The sequence below is a fragment of the Coregonus lavaretus genome (genome assembly GCF_964263955.1).
Source record: "Coregonus lavaretus genome assembly, chromosome: 21".
NCBI classification, from domain to species: Eukaryota; Metazoa; Chordata; class Actinopteri; order Salmoniformes; family Salmonidae; genus Coregonus; species Coregonus lavaretus.
In genome coordinates this window covers 12,365,240-12,384,101 of record NC_140008.1, presented here as the reverse complement: position 1 = coordinate 12,384,101, position 18,862 = coordinate 12,365,240, and the positions used below count along the sequence as shown (strand labels likewise).

General features: G+C 43.5%; 1 protein-coding gene across 1 annotated transcript in view; it reads left to right on the top strand.

Annotated features, from left to right (window-relative positions):
* Positions 1-1,758: 1,758 nt before the first annotated feature.
* The window catches only part of LOC311148421 (D(4) dopamine receptor-like), a gene marked incomplete at both ends in the record, with an annotated part of 41,625 nt that continues 24,521 nt past the window's right edge, over positions 1,759-18,862 (top strand). The window contains 3 exons of the mRNA XM_084185390.1: positions 1,759-2,031; positions 5,337-5,449; positions 10,779-11,461. Coding sequence (XP_084041516.1) covers positions 1,759-2,031; positions 5,337-5,449; positions 10,779-11,461 — 1,069 coding nt within the window. The remainder of the gene's footprint in view (positions 2,032-5,336; positions 5,450-10,778; positions 11,462-18,862) is intronic.

Sequence of the window (18,862 nt, the reverse complement as noted above, 5' to 3'; positions counted from 1 at the left end):
GACAGGGAATTTTTACTAGGATTAAATGTCAGCAATTGTGAAAAACTGAGTTTAAATGTATTTGGCTAAGGTTTATGTAAACTTCCGACTTCAACTGTGGTTGGAACCAAAAATCTCAATTTGGACTCCAGACCAAAGGACAAATTTACACCGGTCTAATGTCCATTGCTCGTGTTTCTTGGCTCAAGCAAGTCTCTTATTATTATTGGTGTCCTTTAGTAGTGGTTTCTTTGCAGCAATTCGACCATGAAGGCCTGATTCACACAGTCTCCTCTGAACAGTTGATGTCTGTTACTTGATCTCTGTGAAGCATTTATTTGGGCTGCAATTTCTGAGGCTGGTAACTCTAATGAACTTATCCTCTGCAGCAGAGGTAACTCTGGGTCTTCCATTCCTGTGGCGGTCCTCATGAGAGCCAGTTTCATCATAGCGCTTGATGATTTTTGCGACTGCACTTGAAGAAACGTTCAAAGTTCTTGACATTTTCCGTATTGACTGACCTTCATGTCTTAAAGTAATGATGGACTGTCATTTCTCTTTGCATATTTGAGCTGTTCTTGCCATAATATGGACTTGGTCTTTTACCAAATAGGGCCATCTTCTGTATAGCCCCCCTACCTTGTCACAACACAACTGATTGGCTCAAATGCATTAAGAAGCTTTCCATTAAGAAGGAAAGAAATTCCACAAATTAACTTTTAAGAAGGTACACCTGTTAATTGAAATGCATTCCAGGTGACTACCTCATGAAGCTGGTTGAGATAATGCCAAGAGTGTGCAAAGCTGTCATCAAGGCAAAGGGTTGCTATTTAAAGAATCTCAAATATAAAATATATTCTGATTTGTTTAACACTTTTTTGGTTATTACATGATTACATATGTGTTATTTCATAGTTTTGATGTCTTCACTATTATTCTACAATGTAGAAAATAGTTTTTTTTTATATAAAGAAAAACCCTTGAATGAGTAGGTATTCTAAAACTTTTGACCTGTAGTGTATATATATATTTTTTACAGGACAAATTTGAGGGAGTACATGCTCCTGTGCTCCCTATGGGCATGACTCCTCTGCACAAAAACACCCACTCCAATAGTCACTTGCCCTGTGACTGACAAGTAACCAAACAAACGCATGCACAGAGCTCTTAAATTGCCTCTTGGACTTGGGTTCAAGGGCAGAACATGAAAACAGTCAGTACAGGTATAAGCGGCTTTAAGCACCTGGATTTGGAATGACGGACTTGATAAGCCTCATCAGTTTAACTGAAAATAACTGGGCTGCGGAGAAACACAGCAGAGCGCATAGCCTTTCGATAGTGCGGTGCCAAAGTGATTCGGTTTTAAATAGTGCATAACGGGATTAAATCTAACGCTTCAGGGTCGACTGGCAGTTTGATTAATTTGGAAGATATCTACCTGTTATTGTCAGCAGGAACACCGCATAAAGAGAGCGCGCGAAAGCTTGTTGCTGGAACGCATAGGCTAATGATGCTCTCTGGCTCTGTCCAGCGCGCACAGGGCTGAAAAGACAAACGCGCATGATTCAGGACAACTAGGCGTCTCAACAGTTTTCGGGGATGAAAACTTCAACATGGCAAAATCCTGTATACCTGTTTGAAACGATGCCTACATGAAAATCCCTCTCACGACTGCCGCTTTCGCTCTGACCGGCCGTTACAGAGCGGCTTCTTCTTCTTTTTCTATTAGATTTGAGGGAGAGTGGATCCTTTTCGGTGCGAGAGCGGCTGTCCGCAGAAATGCCAGGCAACCTCACTGTCTCAAACAACACCGTGCTAGTTTTGGGTACTGAGATTAACACCGCACAAACCCGGGACACTGACTATAACTTCCCTGCTCTGATACTCGGAATATTGCTAATTGTGGTCATCATTTGTGGAAATGTGCTAGTGTGCCTTAGCGTGTACAGGGAAAAAGCTTTGAAAACTACAACCAACTACTTCATAGTCAGTCTGGCTGTGGCTGATTTGATGTTGGCAGTTTTGGTTTTGCCACTGTTTATATATGTGGAGGTGAGTAAAATATATTTAACTATCTTTTACTATCTTTATGATACGTTGATGATGATGCTTATTATTAATAGTGATAGTATTAATCATTATAATAATTACGCAATATCATATCTAAGTATGATATTCATAAGGGTCAATTAATTATGCTTAGAAGCCATTTCAAATAAGAACACATAATGTAACATTGTAAAATTGTAGTATGCCATCTGTCACTCCAAACCACAGGCTATGACAGAACAGACCACATGTTATTAATCAATAATATAAATTGTCATTTCACATTGATATTATGCATACTTAATAGTATGCCATATGTACACAGTTGGTTATTGTCTAACAACCTATTGTCTAGTGGGGCCAGGTTTACTTACATGTGTTGCAGCTGATGCAAGGGTGAACACTGCACAGAATGGATGATGTGCATGCTGGATTAGCACAGTTAACTCATTAATACAATGGTTTGCAAAGGCATGTGTACCTAGATTGTTGTTGTCAAAGCTTTTCTGTCAAACCTTCTCATATGGTTCATCGACACCATTGAGTATTCGAGCCAGCTAAATTATCATTAGACAACATGGCTTCACCAGATCTAGTCCTGTAACTATATTGAAAAAATATATAAACGCAACATGTAAAGCGTTGGTCCCAGTTTCCCAGAAATGTTCCATATGCACAAAAAGCGTATTTCTCTAAAATGTTGTGCACAAAGTTATTTACATCCCTGTTAGTGAGCATTTCTCCATTGCCAACATAATTCATCTACCGGAGAGGTGTGGCATATCAAGAAGCTGATTAAACAGCATGACCATTACACAGGTGCACCTTGTGTTGGGGACAATAAAAGGACACTCTAAAATGTGCAGTTTTGTCACACAGCACAATGCCTTAGATGTCTCATGTTTTGAAGGAGTGTGCAATTGGCATGCTGACTGCAGGACTGTCCACCAGAGCTTTTGCCAGAGAATTGAATGTTCATTTCTCTACCATAAACTGCCTCCAACATCGTTTTAGAGAATTTGGCAGTTCGTCCAACCATCCTCACAACCGCGGACCACGTGTAACCACGCCAGCCCAGGACCTCCACATCTGTCTTCTTCACCTGCAGGATCGTCTGAGATCAGCCACCCGGACAGCTGATAAAAGGGGGTTTGCACAACCGAAGAATTTCTGCACAAACTGTCAGAAACCGTCTCAGGGAAGCTCATCTGCATGCTCGTCGTCCTCACCAGGGTCTTGACCTGACTGCAGTTCGGCGTTGTTACCGTCTTCAGTGGGAAAATGCTCACCTTCGATGGCCACTGGCACGCTGGAGAAATGTGCTCTTTACAGATGAATCCCGGTTTCAACTGTACTGGGCAGATGGCAGACAGCATGTATGGCGTCGTGTGGGCGAGCGGTTTGCTGATGTCACCGTTGTGAACAGAGTGCCCCAAGTTGGCGGTGGGGTTATGGTATGGGCTACGAACACAATTGCATTTTATCAATGGCAATTTGAATGCCCAGAGATACTGTGAAGAGATCCCGAGGCCCATTGTCGTGCTACTCATCCGCTGCAATCACCTCATGTTTCAGCATGATACGGCACAGCCCCATGTTGCAAGGATCTGTACACAATTCCTGGCATGCATACTCACCAGACATGTCACCCATTGAGCACGTTTGGGATGGTCTGAATCGACGTGTATGACATTGTGTACCAGTTCCCGCCAATATCCAGCAACTTCGCACAGCCATTGAAGAGGAGTGGGACAACATTCCACAGGTCACAATTAACAGCCTGATCAACTCTATGCAAAGGAGATGTGTCACGCTGCATGAGGGAAATGGTGGTCACACCAGATACTGACTGGTTTTCTGATCCACGCCCCTACTTATTTTTAAGGTATCTGTGACCAACAGATGCATCTGTATTCCCAGTTATGTGAAATCGATAGATTAGGGCCTAATTTATTTATTTCAATTGACTGATTTCCTTATATGAACTGTAACTGTTACATTTATATTTTTGTTCAGTGTAAGTATTTCAGAAATAATCAGATAACACTGACATGCACTGTCTCTAAAAAATCATACACTGTATGAGGATTGGAATCTAACTTCAACCACGCAGCTACAGCTACACTGTAGGCATGAACTCTATTTGACCCCTCGGGCAGACACGTGGGGCTCCTCTCCACTGATGAGACCAGAACCCCCTGCAGCGAGTCATTCCACAGCTGCATCCCCATTCATTCTGCCACAGCACATGCCTCACTCGCAGCACTTTACACACATTTACTCAGCAGGCCGGCGAACTGAGGCTGACTAGCATCTCCCCTTAGCCCCTCTCCTCCTCCCCTCAGCCAGACAGCCACTAGTAGCCCAGAGACCCAGCAGAGGAACAATGGTTTGTCACTGACAGAACATTCCATTCCCAGGGCCACTGTCCCAAGCGCCACACTGGACACTGTTATTGCGCCTTCAGAGGGGATAAGACAGCTTGATATAGCATCCGTCTGGCCAGTCTGATTAAATGATTTAGCGGCCCAGTTAAATTACTTTGAAAATTCTTCCCCCTTCCCTCCCATCCTTGGGATGATCGCTGATTTGACATGACTCAGTCAGAAGGGATGGAATCCAACCAAGTTGTAACAGTGATTAGGCTACTTCACGGACGGGGAGAAGGAAGGAAGAAGGAAAGTGTTTAGCCTATAGTGTTGAAACAGAGACTCATGTATCACATCAAATGACAGACTCTGTGGCAGTGAACACGTCGCCAACCTGGCAGCTAAATATGGGTAATTTTGATCAGAGAGAGAGAGAGAAGTCATTAAGAAAAAGCCAATTAAAAGGTTTGTCCTTTTATTGCTCAGGTGATAGAATGCCATTAAAATCCTCTCAACTTTGACGAGGACAAAACGTGCCATAATTGGCACCGCGCACCACGCCTGCATTTCCCAATCAGCCAGAGGGGCCGGGCTGGAAAGTGGTGTGTTTCACTCTACTTGGCTGTATGAAAGAGCTGCAGCAGTGCTAATGAGGAAATTAAGATTTCTCACACAGCCAATCTGGTGGGTGCATAACACTAGGCTGGCGGAAGACCTTGTGGAAGTGATTAGAGGCGAGGGAGGGGCAAGGAGTTGTCAGAAGACCTTGGCTCTCTCAATTCATTTAATTCTCAGCTGTATTGAAGGAGACGGTACAGGGTCCCTCCCCTCTGACCTTTTTCAACGTGGGGAATTGGGGAAAGATGAATGGAGAAAGAGACTAAGGTCTTTGATGCTGCTGTCTGACCATGTGGGTTTTGTTGCTCTGATCTGTTTCAGTTCCAGGATGGTCTATGGTCACTGAACATGCACGTCTGCGACGGCCTGATGACCATGGACGTGATGTTGTGCACAGCCTCCATATTCAACCTCTGTGCCATCAGCATCGACAGGTGATCAGCCTTTAACTCTCTGTTAACATTCTGTCCGATTTCTCAGGTGGTGGTCGAAGCTCTGACGTCAAGTATCACTTTATGACAGAAACAGCATTGCATTATAAGCATGAGTCAATTAATCTGATTGCCTCCAGCAATGATGTATCCAAGATGGTGTAGCAGTGTGGTCGTGTATTCTGTAGTGTGCTCGTGTAAATAGTCTGTTTTTTAGTTTTTTGTCTTTTTCGTATATATTTCTCAATCTCACTTTTCATCCCTCAACTAAATATACTTTCCTGCAACCCGCCTCACTCAATGTGGAACGGATTCTATTATTTCTTATACCTTTTTATCAAGAACCTCCGTCTGAAACTAGCCAGCTAGCCAGCTAACAAGCTACTTGCTAGCTACTTGCTATTAGCCAACGTTAGCGGTTTTCACCATTGTCCGTGGCCTGCACTACCTACCAGCCAGCTCTAGCCTGGACAATTATCGGCCAGTCTGCACAACACGCTATCAACCCAGAACATATCTGATTTTCTGCCGGAATCACTGGACCTTTAACACCTGATCATCGCAACTAGCTAGCTGCAACCGAATGGATGTTGTTGTTGGCTAATCACCACTGCCCCGAAACAAGCACCAGTTAGCCTTAAGCTAGCCTCGAGCCAGGCCCATCTCCCGGCTATCTACCTCTCTGTCAACCGGACGGGACCTCCTAGTGTCGACACGGAGCCCCGCCGATCCATCACGACTGGTCTGCCGAAGTAATCGTCTGATGTGGTTTCAACAGGCTTCCCGTTGCGACGATCACGAAGATCCATCTGCTAGACCCGGCCCGCTAGCACACGCAATCAACAGCCTTGCCTCCTGCTAGCCTGTGCAATAGCAGCCATCGAACTGCTCCCGGACTCTCCTTTTGCTGTTCACTGGACCTTATGATCACTCAGCTACACAGCTGATGCCTGCTGGACTGTTCCTTTACACGGTACCCCATCCTGTTTATCTGTCCTGTTTATCTGTTTAGCCTCAGCCCAAACTTTTGTCGCCATTACCAGTTGTTGTCTTAGCTCTCTCGAAAACACCTGTGATTGCTTTATGCCTGTCTCCCATGTCAATATGCCTTGCCTGTTTCCGTTAGTTCTTATTATACAATTTCACTGTAGAGCCCCCAGTCCCGCTCAACCTGCCTCAGATAGCTCCTTTGTCCCACCCCCCATACACGCAGAGACCGGCTCAATCGGTGCCTCCAGTGATGCCATCTCTTTCATCGTTACCCAACGCTTAGGTTTACCTCCGCTGTGGCCTCCTGTAGCTCAGTTGGTAGAGCATGGCGCTTGCAATGCCAGGGTTGTGGGTTCGATTCCCACGGGGGGCCAGTATGAAAAATTTATGCACTCACTAAATCTGTATGTCGCTCTGGATAAGAGCGTCTGCTAAATGAGTAAAATGTAAATGTACTTATATCCTTGTCTGTACATAATGCCCTGAATCTATTCTATAACGCCCGGAAATCTGCACCTTTTATTCTCTGTACCCAACGCACTAGAAGACCAGTTCTTAAAGCCTTCAGCCGTATCCTTATTCTACTCCTCCTCTGTTCCTCTGGTGATGTAGAGGTTAACCCAGGCCCTGTAGCCCCTAGTATCACTCCTACTCCCCAGACGCTATCATTTGTTGACTTCTGTAACCGTAAAAGCCTTGGTTTCTTGCATGTTAACATCAGAAGCCTCCTCCCTAAGTTTGAGTTATTCACTGCGTTAGCACACTCCGCCAACCCTGATGTTCTAGCAGTGTCTGAATCCTGGCTTAGGAAGGCCACCAAAAACACTGACATTTCCATCCCCAACTACAATATTTTCTGTCTAGATAGAACTGCCAAAGGGGGCGGAGTTGCAATCTACTGTAGAGATAGCCTGCAGAGCTCTTTCATACTATCCAGGTCTGTGCCCAAACAGTTTGAGCTTCTACTTCTAAAAATCCACCTTTCCAGAAATAAGTCTCTCACTGTTGCCGCTTGCTACAGACCCCCCTCAGCCCCCAGCTGTGCCCTGGACACCATATGTGAATTGATTGCCCCCCATCTATCCTCAGAGTTCGTACTGCTTGGTGACCTAAACTGGGATATGCTTAACACCCCGGCCGTCCTACAATCTAAACTAGACGCCCTCAATCTCACACAAATTATCAAGGACCCTACCAAGTACAACCTTAAATCCGTAAACATGAGCACCCTCATAGATATCATCCTGACTAATTTACCCTCTAAATACACCTCTGCTGTCTTCAACCAGGATCTCAGCGATCACTGCCTCATTGCCTGCGTCCGTAATGGGTCCGTGGTCAAACGACCACCCCTCATCACTGTCAAACGCTCCCTAAAACACTTCAGCGAGCAGGCCTTTCTAATTGACCTGGCCCGGGTATCCTGGATGGATATTGACCTCATTCTGTCAGTAGAGGATGCCTGGTTGTTCTTTAAAAGTGCTTTCCTCTCCATCTTAAATAAGCATGCCCCATTCAAAAAATGTAGAACTAAGAACAGATATAGCCCCTGGTTCACCCCAGACTTGACTGCCCTTGACCAGCACAAAAACATCCTGTGGCGTACTGCATTAGCATCGAACAGCCCCCGCGATTTGCAACTTTTCAGGAACCAATATACACAATCAGTTAGGAAAGCAAAGGCTAGCTTTTTCAAACAGAAATTTGCATCCTGTAGCACTAACTCCAAAAACTTTTGGGACACTAAAGTCCATGGAGAATAAGAGCACCTCCTCCCAGCTGCCCACTGCACTGAGGCTAGGAAACACTGTCACCACTGATAAATCTACGATAATCGAGAATTTCAATAAGCATTTTGCTACGGCTGGCCATGCTTTCCACATGGCAACCCCTACCCCGGCCACCAGCTCTGCACCCTCCGCTGCAACTTGCCCATACCCCCCCCCCCCCCCCCCCCCTTCTCCTTCACCCAAATTCAGATAGCTGATGTTCTGAAAGAGCTGCAAAATCTGGACCCCCTACAAATCAGCTGGGCTAGACAATCTGGACCATTTCTTTCTAAAATTAGCTGCAGAATTTGTAGCAACCCCTATTACTAGCCTGTTCAACCTCTCTTTCGTATCATCTGAGATCCCCAGAGATTGGAAAGCTGCCGTGGTCATCCCCTGCTTCAAAGGGGGTGACACTCTAGATCCAAACTTTTACAGACCTATATCCATCCTGCCCTGCCTTTCGAAAGTATTTGAAAGCCAAGTTAACAAACAGATCACCGACCATTTCGAATCCCACCGTACCTTCTCCGCCATGCAATCTGGTTTCTGAGCTGGTCATGGTTGCACCTCAGCCACGCTCAAGGTCCTAAACGATATTATAACCGCGATCGATAAAAGACAGTACTGTGCAGCCGTCTTCATCGACCTGGCCAAGGCTTTCAACTCTGTCAATCACCGCATTCTTATTGGCAGACTAAATAGCCTTGGTTTCTCAAATGACTGCCTCGCCTGGTTCACCAACTACTTCTCAGATAGAGTTCAATGTGTCAAATTTGGAGGGCCTGTTGTCTGGACCTCTGGCAGTCACTATGGGGGTGCCACAGGGTTCAATTCTCGGGCAGACTATTCTCTGTGTATATCAATGATGTCGCTCTTGCTGCTGGTGACTCTCAGATCCACCTCTACGCAGACGACACCATTTTGTATACATCTGGCCCTTCATTGGACACTGTGTTAACAAACCTCCAAACGAGCTTCAATGCCATACAACACTCCTTCCATAGCCTCCAACTGCTCTTCAATCGAACGCTGCTTGCACCCGTCCGCCCGACTAGAATCACTACTCTCAGTGGGTCTGACTTAGAATATGTGGACAACTACAAATACCTAGGTGTCTGGTTAGACCGTAAACTCTCCTTCCAGACTCACATTAAGCATCTCCAATCCAAAGTTAAATCTAGAATCGGCTTCCTATTTCGCAAACAAAGCCTCCTTCACTCATGCTGCCAAACATGCCCTCGTAAAACGGACTATCCTACCGATCCTTGACTTCGGGAATGTAATTTACAAAATAGCCTCCAACACTCTACTCAGCAAATTGGATGTAGTCTATCACAGTGCCATCCGTTTTGTCACCAAAGCCCCATTTACTTCCCACCATTGTGACCTGTACGCTCTCGTTGGCTGGCCCTCACTACATATTCGTTGCCAAACCCACTGGCTCCAGGTCATCTATAAATCTCTGCTAGGCAAATCCCTGCCTTATCTTAGCTCATTGGTCACCATAGCAACACCCACCCGTAATATGCGCTCCAGCAGGTATATCTCACTGGTCATCCCCAAAGCAACACCTCCTTTGGCCGCAATTCCTTCCAGTTCTCTGCTGCTAATGACTGGAACGAACTGCAAAAATCTTATCTCCCTCACTAATTTTAGCATCAGTTGTCAGAGCAGCTTACCGATCACTGCACCTGTACACAGCCCATCTGTAATTAGCCCACCCAACTACCTCATCCCCATATTGTTATTTATTTTGCTAATTTGCACCCCAGTATCTCTATTTGCACATCATCTTCTGCACATTATCACACAATCACTAAATTGTAATTATTTTGCACTATGGCCTATTTATTGCCTTACCTCCATAACTTACTACATTTGCACACTCTGTATATAGATTTTCTATTGTATTATTGACTGTATGTTTTGTTTATCCCATATGTAACTCTGTGTTGTTGTTGTTTTTATCGCACTGCTTTCCTTTATCTTGGTCAGGTCGCAGTTGTAAATGAGAACTTGTTCTCAACTGGCCTACCTGGTTAAATAAAGGTGAAATAAAAATAAATAAATAAAAATGAGCTGTCATCTCTTTCCCCCCCTTCTCCCTAAAAGCACTCACTCTTAACAGAAAGCACAAATGAGGCAGACAGAAAAAGAAAACAAGAAAACCGAAACCTCAGGATATGTTGATCAACTGCCAGCATTGGCATGGGATCATTAGCTAGTTGACCTGATATGATTATCCTTCTCTTTGCACACAGCCTCTCACTGACATGAAGATGTATAGGGCCTGTTGAAGTATTTGTTGCCTCCGTGTTGCCTGTAGCCAAGCAAACATCATTAGCTTTCAGACAAATGGAAATAATGGACAACTGAAATAAATGAAAGGCTACCAAAGACACCAACGCATACACCAACATACATTTACTGCATTTCTGTCAAATGTGATGTACTAGAATGACATATCTAAGTAAATAATTCATTTATTTCATTCATAAATAGCTCTCTTCTACACAGAGTATAGATACAGCTCCTCTCAATCTCTTCTCTGGTTGATGTGATTCATTCAGGTTCATCGCTGTCTCCATCCCACTGAACTACAACCGTAAGCATGTGGACCAGAGACAGATCTTCCTGCTCTCCGCCACGTGGATCCTGGCCTTGGCGGTGGCCTCGCCCGTCATGTTCGGCATCCAAAACGTCCCCCAGCGAGACCCAACAGAGTGTAAACTAGAAGATGACAACTATGTGGTGTATTCCTCTGTCTGCTCCTTCTTCATCCCCTGCCCCATAATGCTCCTCCTCTACTGCGGGATGTTCCGGGGCTTGAGGAGGTGGGAGGAGGCGCGCAAGGCCAAGCTGAGGAGCAGCATCCAGGCCTGTAGGAAGTTCCAGGAGGCCGCTGCCTCCCTGCCCCCGCTGGCCTCCCTGCCTCCTCCTCTGCACCCCGTTATCAAGCGGGATGAGCTGACAGACATGAAGCGGCAGCTAACAGATATTAATCTGGAGGAGCTGGACCCTTACCCCCTAGAGTCTCCAGACGGCCCCTATAACAACTCTTCACCTGACACTCCAGACTTTCCCTATAACTCCTCAACAACTCCAGAGTACAAGGACGGTCCTGTGCCCACCGTGGTGGCCTACTGTAACATTAAGCACAACCTCCACCCCACACCCGACCCTCACAAGAAGAAGAGGGCCAAGATTAATTGCAGAGAGAGGAAGGCCATGAAAGTGCTTCCTGTCGTTGTGGGTGAGTGGGATTCTTTTTGTTCTCTTATCGGTTTGCTGCCTCTATTGTGGTAACAGTATTGGCCAGGGCACTGATGCCACTGTTCATGTAACTGTGTAACTGTTGCAGTGTCGATGCTACAGAAAGAAGGTGCCTCTCTTTGTTATAAAGCCAGCACTCACAGAAAACACTCCCCAGACCAAAACCCAAGTTCAGAGTCAGGCAGTTGTCTTGAATTTCCATTAACGCTGCGTATTAAAAAAGCTAAATAGACATTTTTTATTTAAAAGCAAAATGTAGGGCTCTATTTAACAAACCTAACGCAATGTAAAATCTTAGCACTGACAGTAGCATTACAGGTTTGGGGATGTGTCTGAAATATTTTTGCTATTTTCACAACTGGAATTATGGGCGCAGTAGCTAGTGGTGGCGCGAAAGGGCTGGGTTTTGATGAATAAACAAGTGGGTGTGTCGTGGCTTGGCCCCTTACTGGCCAATCAGAACGTACTCCATGGCTAGATGTGGTTGCTTCAAGTTGTGTATTTGTGGTCTTTTATGTATTGCGTTGTCATCAACTCCGATTTGAATGTTAGTCCGTTATAGCCTAATTCGTTAAATAGCCTGTCCCATACTTGCTAAATATGTTGAACATGTTTTCAGTCCACATTGTTCTAATTGCATTGCTTCAATATGGAAATACATTGTTAAACATAAGCTATAGCAGTCTGGACATGGACATGCCAAACATAGTCAATAAGCAAGATTAAATTCACTAGGCTATTGATAAGGCCTGAAAAAAGACAGTGTATAATTCTAATCAAATTCTACTAAAAATGAAACAACTACTTGTTTTAACTAGGCTATGTCTAAATACAGTTCCAGGCACAATAATTGCTCACCGTGGGCGTATAATACAGACAAGGCAACTTAGACTATGGAGGGTTTTCTGCACATACATGGTACACATGTTTCATAGGAGATGGATAAAGATCCAATATAAAGAGAAAGGGGGAATTTTCACTCACCATTATACTGCTCGCAAATGTAATGTTTTATAAACATCATGGTACCATCTTACAGATCATATTTGCATTTCTCCAGAAATAGCAGACAAAATTGCATTGCATTTGAGCCACGTACGTTCTCACCATAAACCCTTTTTACTGCTCGAATTAAGTTGGTAACCAGTTTATAATAGCAATAAGGCACCTCGGGGGTTTGTGGTATATGGTCAATATACCACAGCTAAGGGCTGTTCTTAGGCACAATGCAACCACACCCCCTCGGGCCTTATTGCTTAATAGTGATGATGAGTTAAAAAAAACTTTGATTTCACCTCATTTGAACATTCTGTCATAAAGAGCACATGTTCAACTTCATAAATAATATGTTTTCCCATCTCAAGAGTTTAAAAAAAATACTATAGTAAGTGCGTCTCCAGCTTGAAAACAATCGAGATCGGCCACTAGGCTGTTTCAATTATTATTGAATGTTTTATTGATTTAAAGAAAAATCATATATCGTACAATGCTCAAAGTGTAGGTCTGGGTCTTGTGCTTCCAATGAGTGGTATTATACAGCTCTACAGTGGATGGTTAGCGGTGTTATGGTGCATTCGTAACCAAGTGGGAAGAGGGAACTTACCACATCTGGGAAAAATCCACTTGAACGGCCCTCCAACTGGTAATCACTATACTGAACAAAAATATAAACGCAACATGTAAAGTGTTGGTCCCATTTTATGAGCTGGAATAAAATAATCTTTCCATATGCACAAAAAGCTTATTTCTCTCAAATGTTGTGCACAAATTTGTTTACATCCCTGTCAGTGAGCACTTCTCCTTTGCCAATATAATCCATCCACCTGACAGGTGTGGCATATCAAGAAGCTGATTAAACAGCATGATCATTACACAGGTGCACCTTGTGCTGGGGACAATAAAAGCCACTCTAAATGTGCAGTTTTGTCACACAACACAATGCCACAGATGTCTCAAGTTTTGAGGGAGTGTGCAATTGGCAAGCTGACTGCAGGAATGTCCACCAGAGCATTTCTCTACCATACGCCGCCTCCAACGTCATTTTAGTCAATTTGGCAGTACGTCCATCTGGCCTCACAACTGCAGACTACGTGTAACCACGCCAGCCCAGGACCTCCACATCCGGCTTCTTCACCTGCGAAATCTTCTGAGACCAGCCACCCGGACAGTTGATGAAACTGAGGAGTATTTCTGTCTGTAATAAATATTTGACTTTATGTTTTTTTACCCCATATGTAACTCTGTGTTGTTGTTTTTATCGCACTGCTTTGCTTTATCTTGGCCAGGTCGCAGTTGTAAATGAGAACTTGTTCTCAACTGGCTTACCTGGTTAAATAAAGGTGAAATAAATAAAATAACATGACAGAGGGAATGGAAGCTTGTTGTGTGCAACAGGGAGGGGCAATTGAATGCAAGACTCACAAAAATGGTTTACTGTTAAAACATTTCTAGCCTGTCTATCTATGCGTAACAGGGTTGAGGTGTTATGCTCGACCCACTCAATGTTTCACAACAAAACACAAGAAAATGCCCAAAAATAGTTGAACCAGCTCACCAGCTTTTACACTATGATTTTACTATTATATGTTCAATGTTTCTTTTGAAAGAAAAGGGTCTATTACTCCGAATATCACACATGGACAACTCCTATGGCTCCTCATTCAATATCCTGAGATATATGACATCGTATTCTCTCTCTTCATGTTGACAAATACTGACTGTATATCTGTGTTTTCTCAGCACATTCAAGATATTAAGCTATATTGATTCCAGATCTGCCTCTCTTGGCTGAGTTCCTTATACGGATCTTGATATGCTTTTTGATATGCTGAAAATAAGGACGATTTCTGATTCATTTCTGAGTTTTCACCACATGCTCAATTGGACAAATATTAAATCCATATTTTTCTTTCATGCAAAAATCATTTTTGGATTCCCTCCAGATATTGACTCATTAGATATCCTGAGATAGGCCTATGTGGACATTTTATTTTATCTATATGAAGACAAATACTGACAGTAGGCCTACATAGTATATTTTCTCAGCCCATACTGTACAATGCATATGCTCTTGACTGAGGTCCATATCAGGATCTTGATATGCTAAATAAGGACAATTTCTGATGCTTATTTGAGTTTTGAGAACATGCTCAACAATTTGACAAATATTAAATCCATATTCTTTCAGACACTAGCTACACTTTTTGTATTCCCTCTAGATAAAGGCACACGCAAACCGCAAGCTAAAGCACTCTAACTGGTAGCCTAGCAACAAGAATCATGTATTTTCTGCTGTGGAGTTCTGTCATTTTTTAATTTGTGCGGCACAAATTAGTGTGTAAATGGTGTGTAGTCGAACTGACAACTGGAGAAACAAAGAAGTGAGAAGCTGTTCAGAAAATACCTCAAAGAAGTTAACGCTAAAGTGAGTAGCTAATTTGAGATGTTTTATTTTTCTTAGTAACTAGAATCAAGAACGTTAGCTAATTTGGCATGATATGGGGGTACAAGCTAACTGGTAGCCTAGCTAGCAAACAAATAACGAAACTGCCTTCCCTTCAGGGAAAACCCTTTTTAGCCCCTATCAAGCCTCAAGGTGACAGCTAACATTAATGTTTTAAAACATTTAGGCGTATTTTGTATTACTGGTTAATACAGGCAACACAGAGGCAACAAATACTTCAACAGGCCCCATACATCTTCATGTCAGTTAATTGTCCATAACAAACAGGGCAGGCAGGGGTATTGAGGGTGTGCAACTTTATTTTCTGTTAAATAAAATACATTTTTAGCAAAGATTGGCTTACGTTTGCATTTTTACAGAAAACCTGTTGTGAATGGAGCTCTAGATTTTCTTTGCAGTATTTTTTTAACAGAAATTGCAGAGATGTGCTTTGGAAATAGCAACTTGCATTAAATATGATGATGTTTGCTTTTCCGTGCGTTGTATAGCCTACTACTCAGTATGGTGCAAATGTATGCTCAAATATGTCACCTTCATGTGAAGAAGCATGATGATTTTCGGTGCCTGAACAGGTAAAATAATTTGGCCGCTGGACCTTTCATGAGTCGGATTTAGCCCATTTGATCAAACATAAGCGGATGAATATTACATATCATGTAATGATATCTATTGAAATTCAGATTTTTTTTTAGAAATACAGATACATAAATGATCAGGTAATGACTAAAGATATTATTAAAAAAAAATATATATATATATATACACAGTGGGGGAAAAAAGTATTTAGTCAGCCACCAATTGTGCAAGTTCTCCCACTTAAAAAGATGAGAGAGGCCTGTAATTTTTATCATAGGTACACGTCAACTATGACTGACAAATTGAGAGAAAAAAATCCAGAAAATCACATTGTAGGATTTTTAATGAATTTATTTGCAAATTATGGTGGAAAATAAGTATTTGGTCACCTACAAACAAGCAAGATTTCTGGCTCTCACAGACCTGTAACTTCTTCTTTAAGAGGCTCCTCTGTCCTCCACTCGTTACCTGTATTAATGGCACCTGTTTGAACTTGTTATCAGTATAAAAGACACCTGTACACAACCTCAAACAGTCACACTCCAAACTCCACTATGGCCAAGACCAAAGAGCTGTCAAAGGACACCAGAAACAAAATTGTAGACCTGCACCAGGCTGGGAAGACTGAATCTGCAATAGGTAAGCAGCTTGGTTTGAAGAAATCAACTGTGGGAGCAATTATTAGGAAATGGAAGACATACAAGACCACTGATAATCTCCCTCGATCTGGGGCTCCACGCAAGATCTCACCCCGTGGGGTCAAAATGATCACAAGAACGGTGAGCAAAAACCCCAGAACCACACGGGGGGACCTAGTGAATGACCTGCAGAGAGCTGGGACCAAAGTAACAAAGCCTACCATCAGTAACACACTACGCCACCAGGGACTCAAATCCTGCAGTGCCAGACGTGTCCCCCTGCTTAAGCCAGTACATGTCCAGGCCCGTCTGAAGTTTGCTAGAGTGCATTTGGATGATCCAGAAGAGGATTGGGAGAATGTCATATGGTCAGATGAAACCAAAATATAACTTTTTGGTAAAAACTCAACTCGTCGTGTTTGGAGGACAAAGAATGCTGAGTTGCATCCAAAGAACACCATACCTACTGTGAAGCATGGGGGTGGAAACATCATGCTTTGGGGCTGTGATCCCAAACACACCGCCCGGGCAACAAAGGAGTGGCTTCGTAAGAAGCATTTCAAGGTCCTGGAGTGGCCTATCCAGTCTCCAGATCTCAACCCCATAGAAAATCTTTGGAGGGAGTTAAAAGTCCGTGTTGCCCAGCGACAGCCCCAAAACATCACTGTTCTAGAGGAGATCTGCATGGAGGAATGGGCCAAAATACCAGCAACAGTGTGTGAAAACCTTGTGAAGACTTACAGAAAACGTTTGACCTGTGTCATTGCCAACAAAGGGTATATAACAAAGTATTGAGAAACTTTTGTTATTGACCAAATACTTATTATCCACCATAATTTGCAAATAAATTCATAAAAAATCCTACAATGTGATTTTCTGGAATTTTTTTCCTCATTTTGTCTGTCATAGTTGACGTGTACCTATGATGAAAATTACAGGCCTCTCTCATCTTTTTAAGTGGGAGAACTTGCACAATTGGTTGCTGACTAAAAACTTTTTTTCCCCACTGTATATATATATGGATTCGTTCATGCCTAAGTATAAAGGCTTGGATATGTCAGCACGTTGACACCTACCCTTTCCGAAGTTAAAATATTCTACAACAGCGGTCACCAACCGGTCGATCTCCAAGGCATTCCTAGTCAATCACCAAACATTTATGTTTTAAAAAAAACTACGATAAAGGCTTACGGTCCTTAAAAAAAAAGAAATCATTCAGCAGCCCTAGCGCCAGGAAGGCAAAGTGTTCCCATTTTGAACCATTTCATGTGTCTGAAGGTAGAACTCCGCCTACCCAAAGAGCAAATCAAGTCCACCTACAGGCCTACCGCTGGCCAATCAGATAGAGTGAGGGGAAAAAGTATTTGATCCCCTGCTGATTTTGTAGGTTTGCCCACTGACAAATAAATGATCAGTCTATAATTTTAATGGTAGGTTTATTTGAACAGTGAGAGACAGAATAACAACAACAAAATCCAGAAAAACGCATGTCAAAACTATTATAAATTGATTTGCATTTTAATGAGGGAAATAAGTATTTGACCCCCCTCTCAATCAGAAAGATTTCTGGCTCCCAGGTGTCTTTTATACAGGTAACGAGCTGAGATTAGGAGCACACTCTTAAAGGGATGCTCCTAATCTCAGCTTGTTACCTGTATAAAAGACACCTGTCCACAGAACCAATCAATCAATCAGATTCCAAACTCTCCACCATGGCCAAGACCAAAGAGCTCTCCAAGGATGTCAGGGACAATATTGTAGAACCTACACAAGGCTGGAATGGGCTACAAGACCATCGCCAAGCAGCTTGGTGAGAAGGTGACAACAGTTGGTGCGATTATTCGCAAATGGAAGAAACACAAAATAACTGTCAATCTCCCTCGGCCAGGGGCTCCATGCAAGATCTCACCTTGTGGAGTTGCAATGATCATGAGAACGGTGAGGAATCAGTCCAAAACTACACGGGAGGATCTTGTCAAGGCAGCTGGGACCATAGTCACCAAGAAAACAATTGGTAACACACTACGCCGTGAAGGACTGAAATCCTGCAGTGCCCGCAAGGTCCCACTGCTCAAGAAAACACAGGGCCGTCTGAAGTTTGCCAATGAACATCTGAATGATTTAGAGGAGAACTGGGGTGAAAGTGTTGTGGTCAGATGAGACCAAAATCAAGCTCTTTGGCATCAACTCAACTCGCCATGTTTGGAGGAGGAGGAATGCTGCCTATGACCCCAAGAACACCATCCCCACCGTCAAACATGAAGGTGGAAACATTATGCTTTGGGGGTGTTTTTCTGCTAAGGGGACAGGACAACTTCACCGCATCAAAGGGACGATGGACGGGGCCATGTACCGTCAAATCTTGGGTGAGAACCTCCTTCCCTCAGCCAGGGCATTGAAAATGAATCGAGGATGGGTATTCCAGCATGACAATGACCCAAAACACACGGCCAAGGCAACAAAGGAGAGGCTCAAGAAGAAGCACATTAAGGTCCTGGAGTGGCCTAGCCAGTCTCCAGACCTTAATCCCATAGAAAATCTGTGGAGGGAGCTGAAGGTTTGAGTTGCCAAACGTCAGCCTCGAAACCTTAATGACTTGGAGAAGATCTGCAAAGAGGAGTGGAACAAAATCCCTTCTGAGATGTGTGCAAACCTGGTGGCCAACTACAGGAAACGTCTGACCTCTGTGATTGCCAACAAGGGT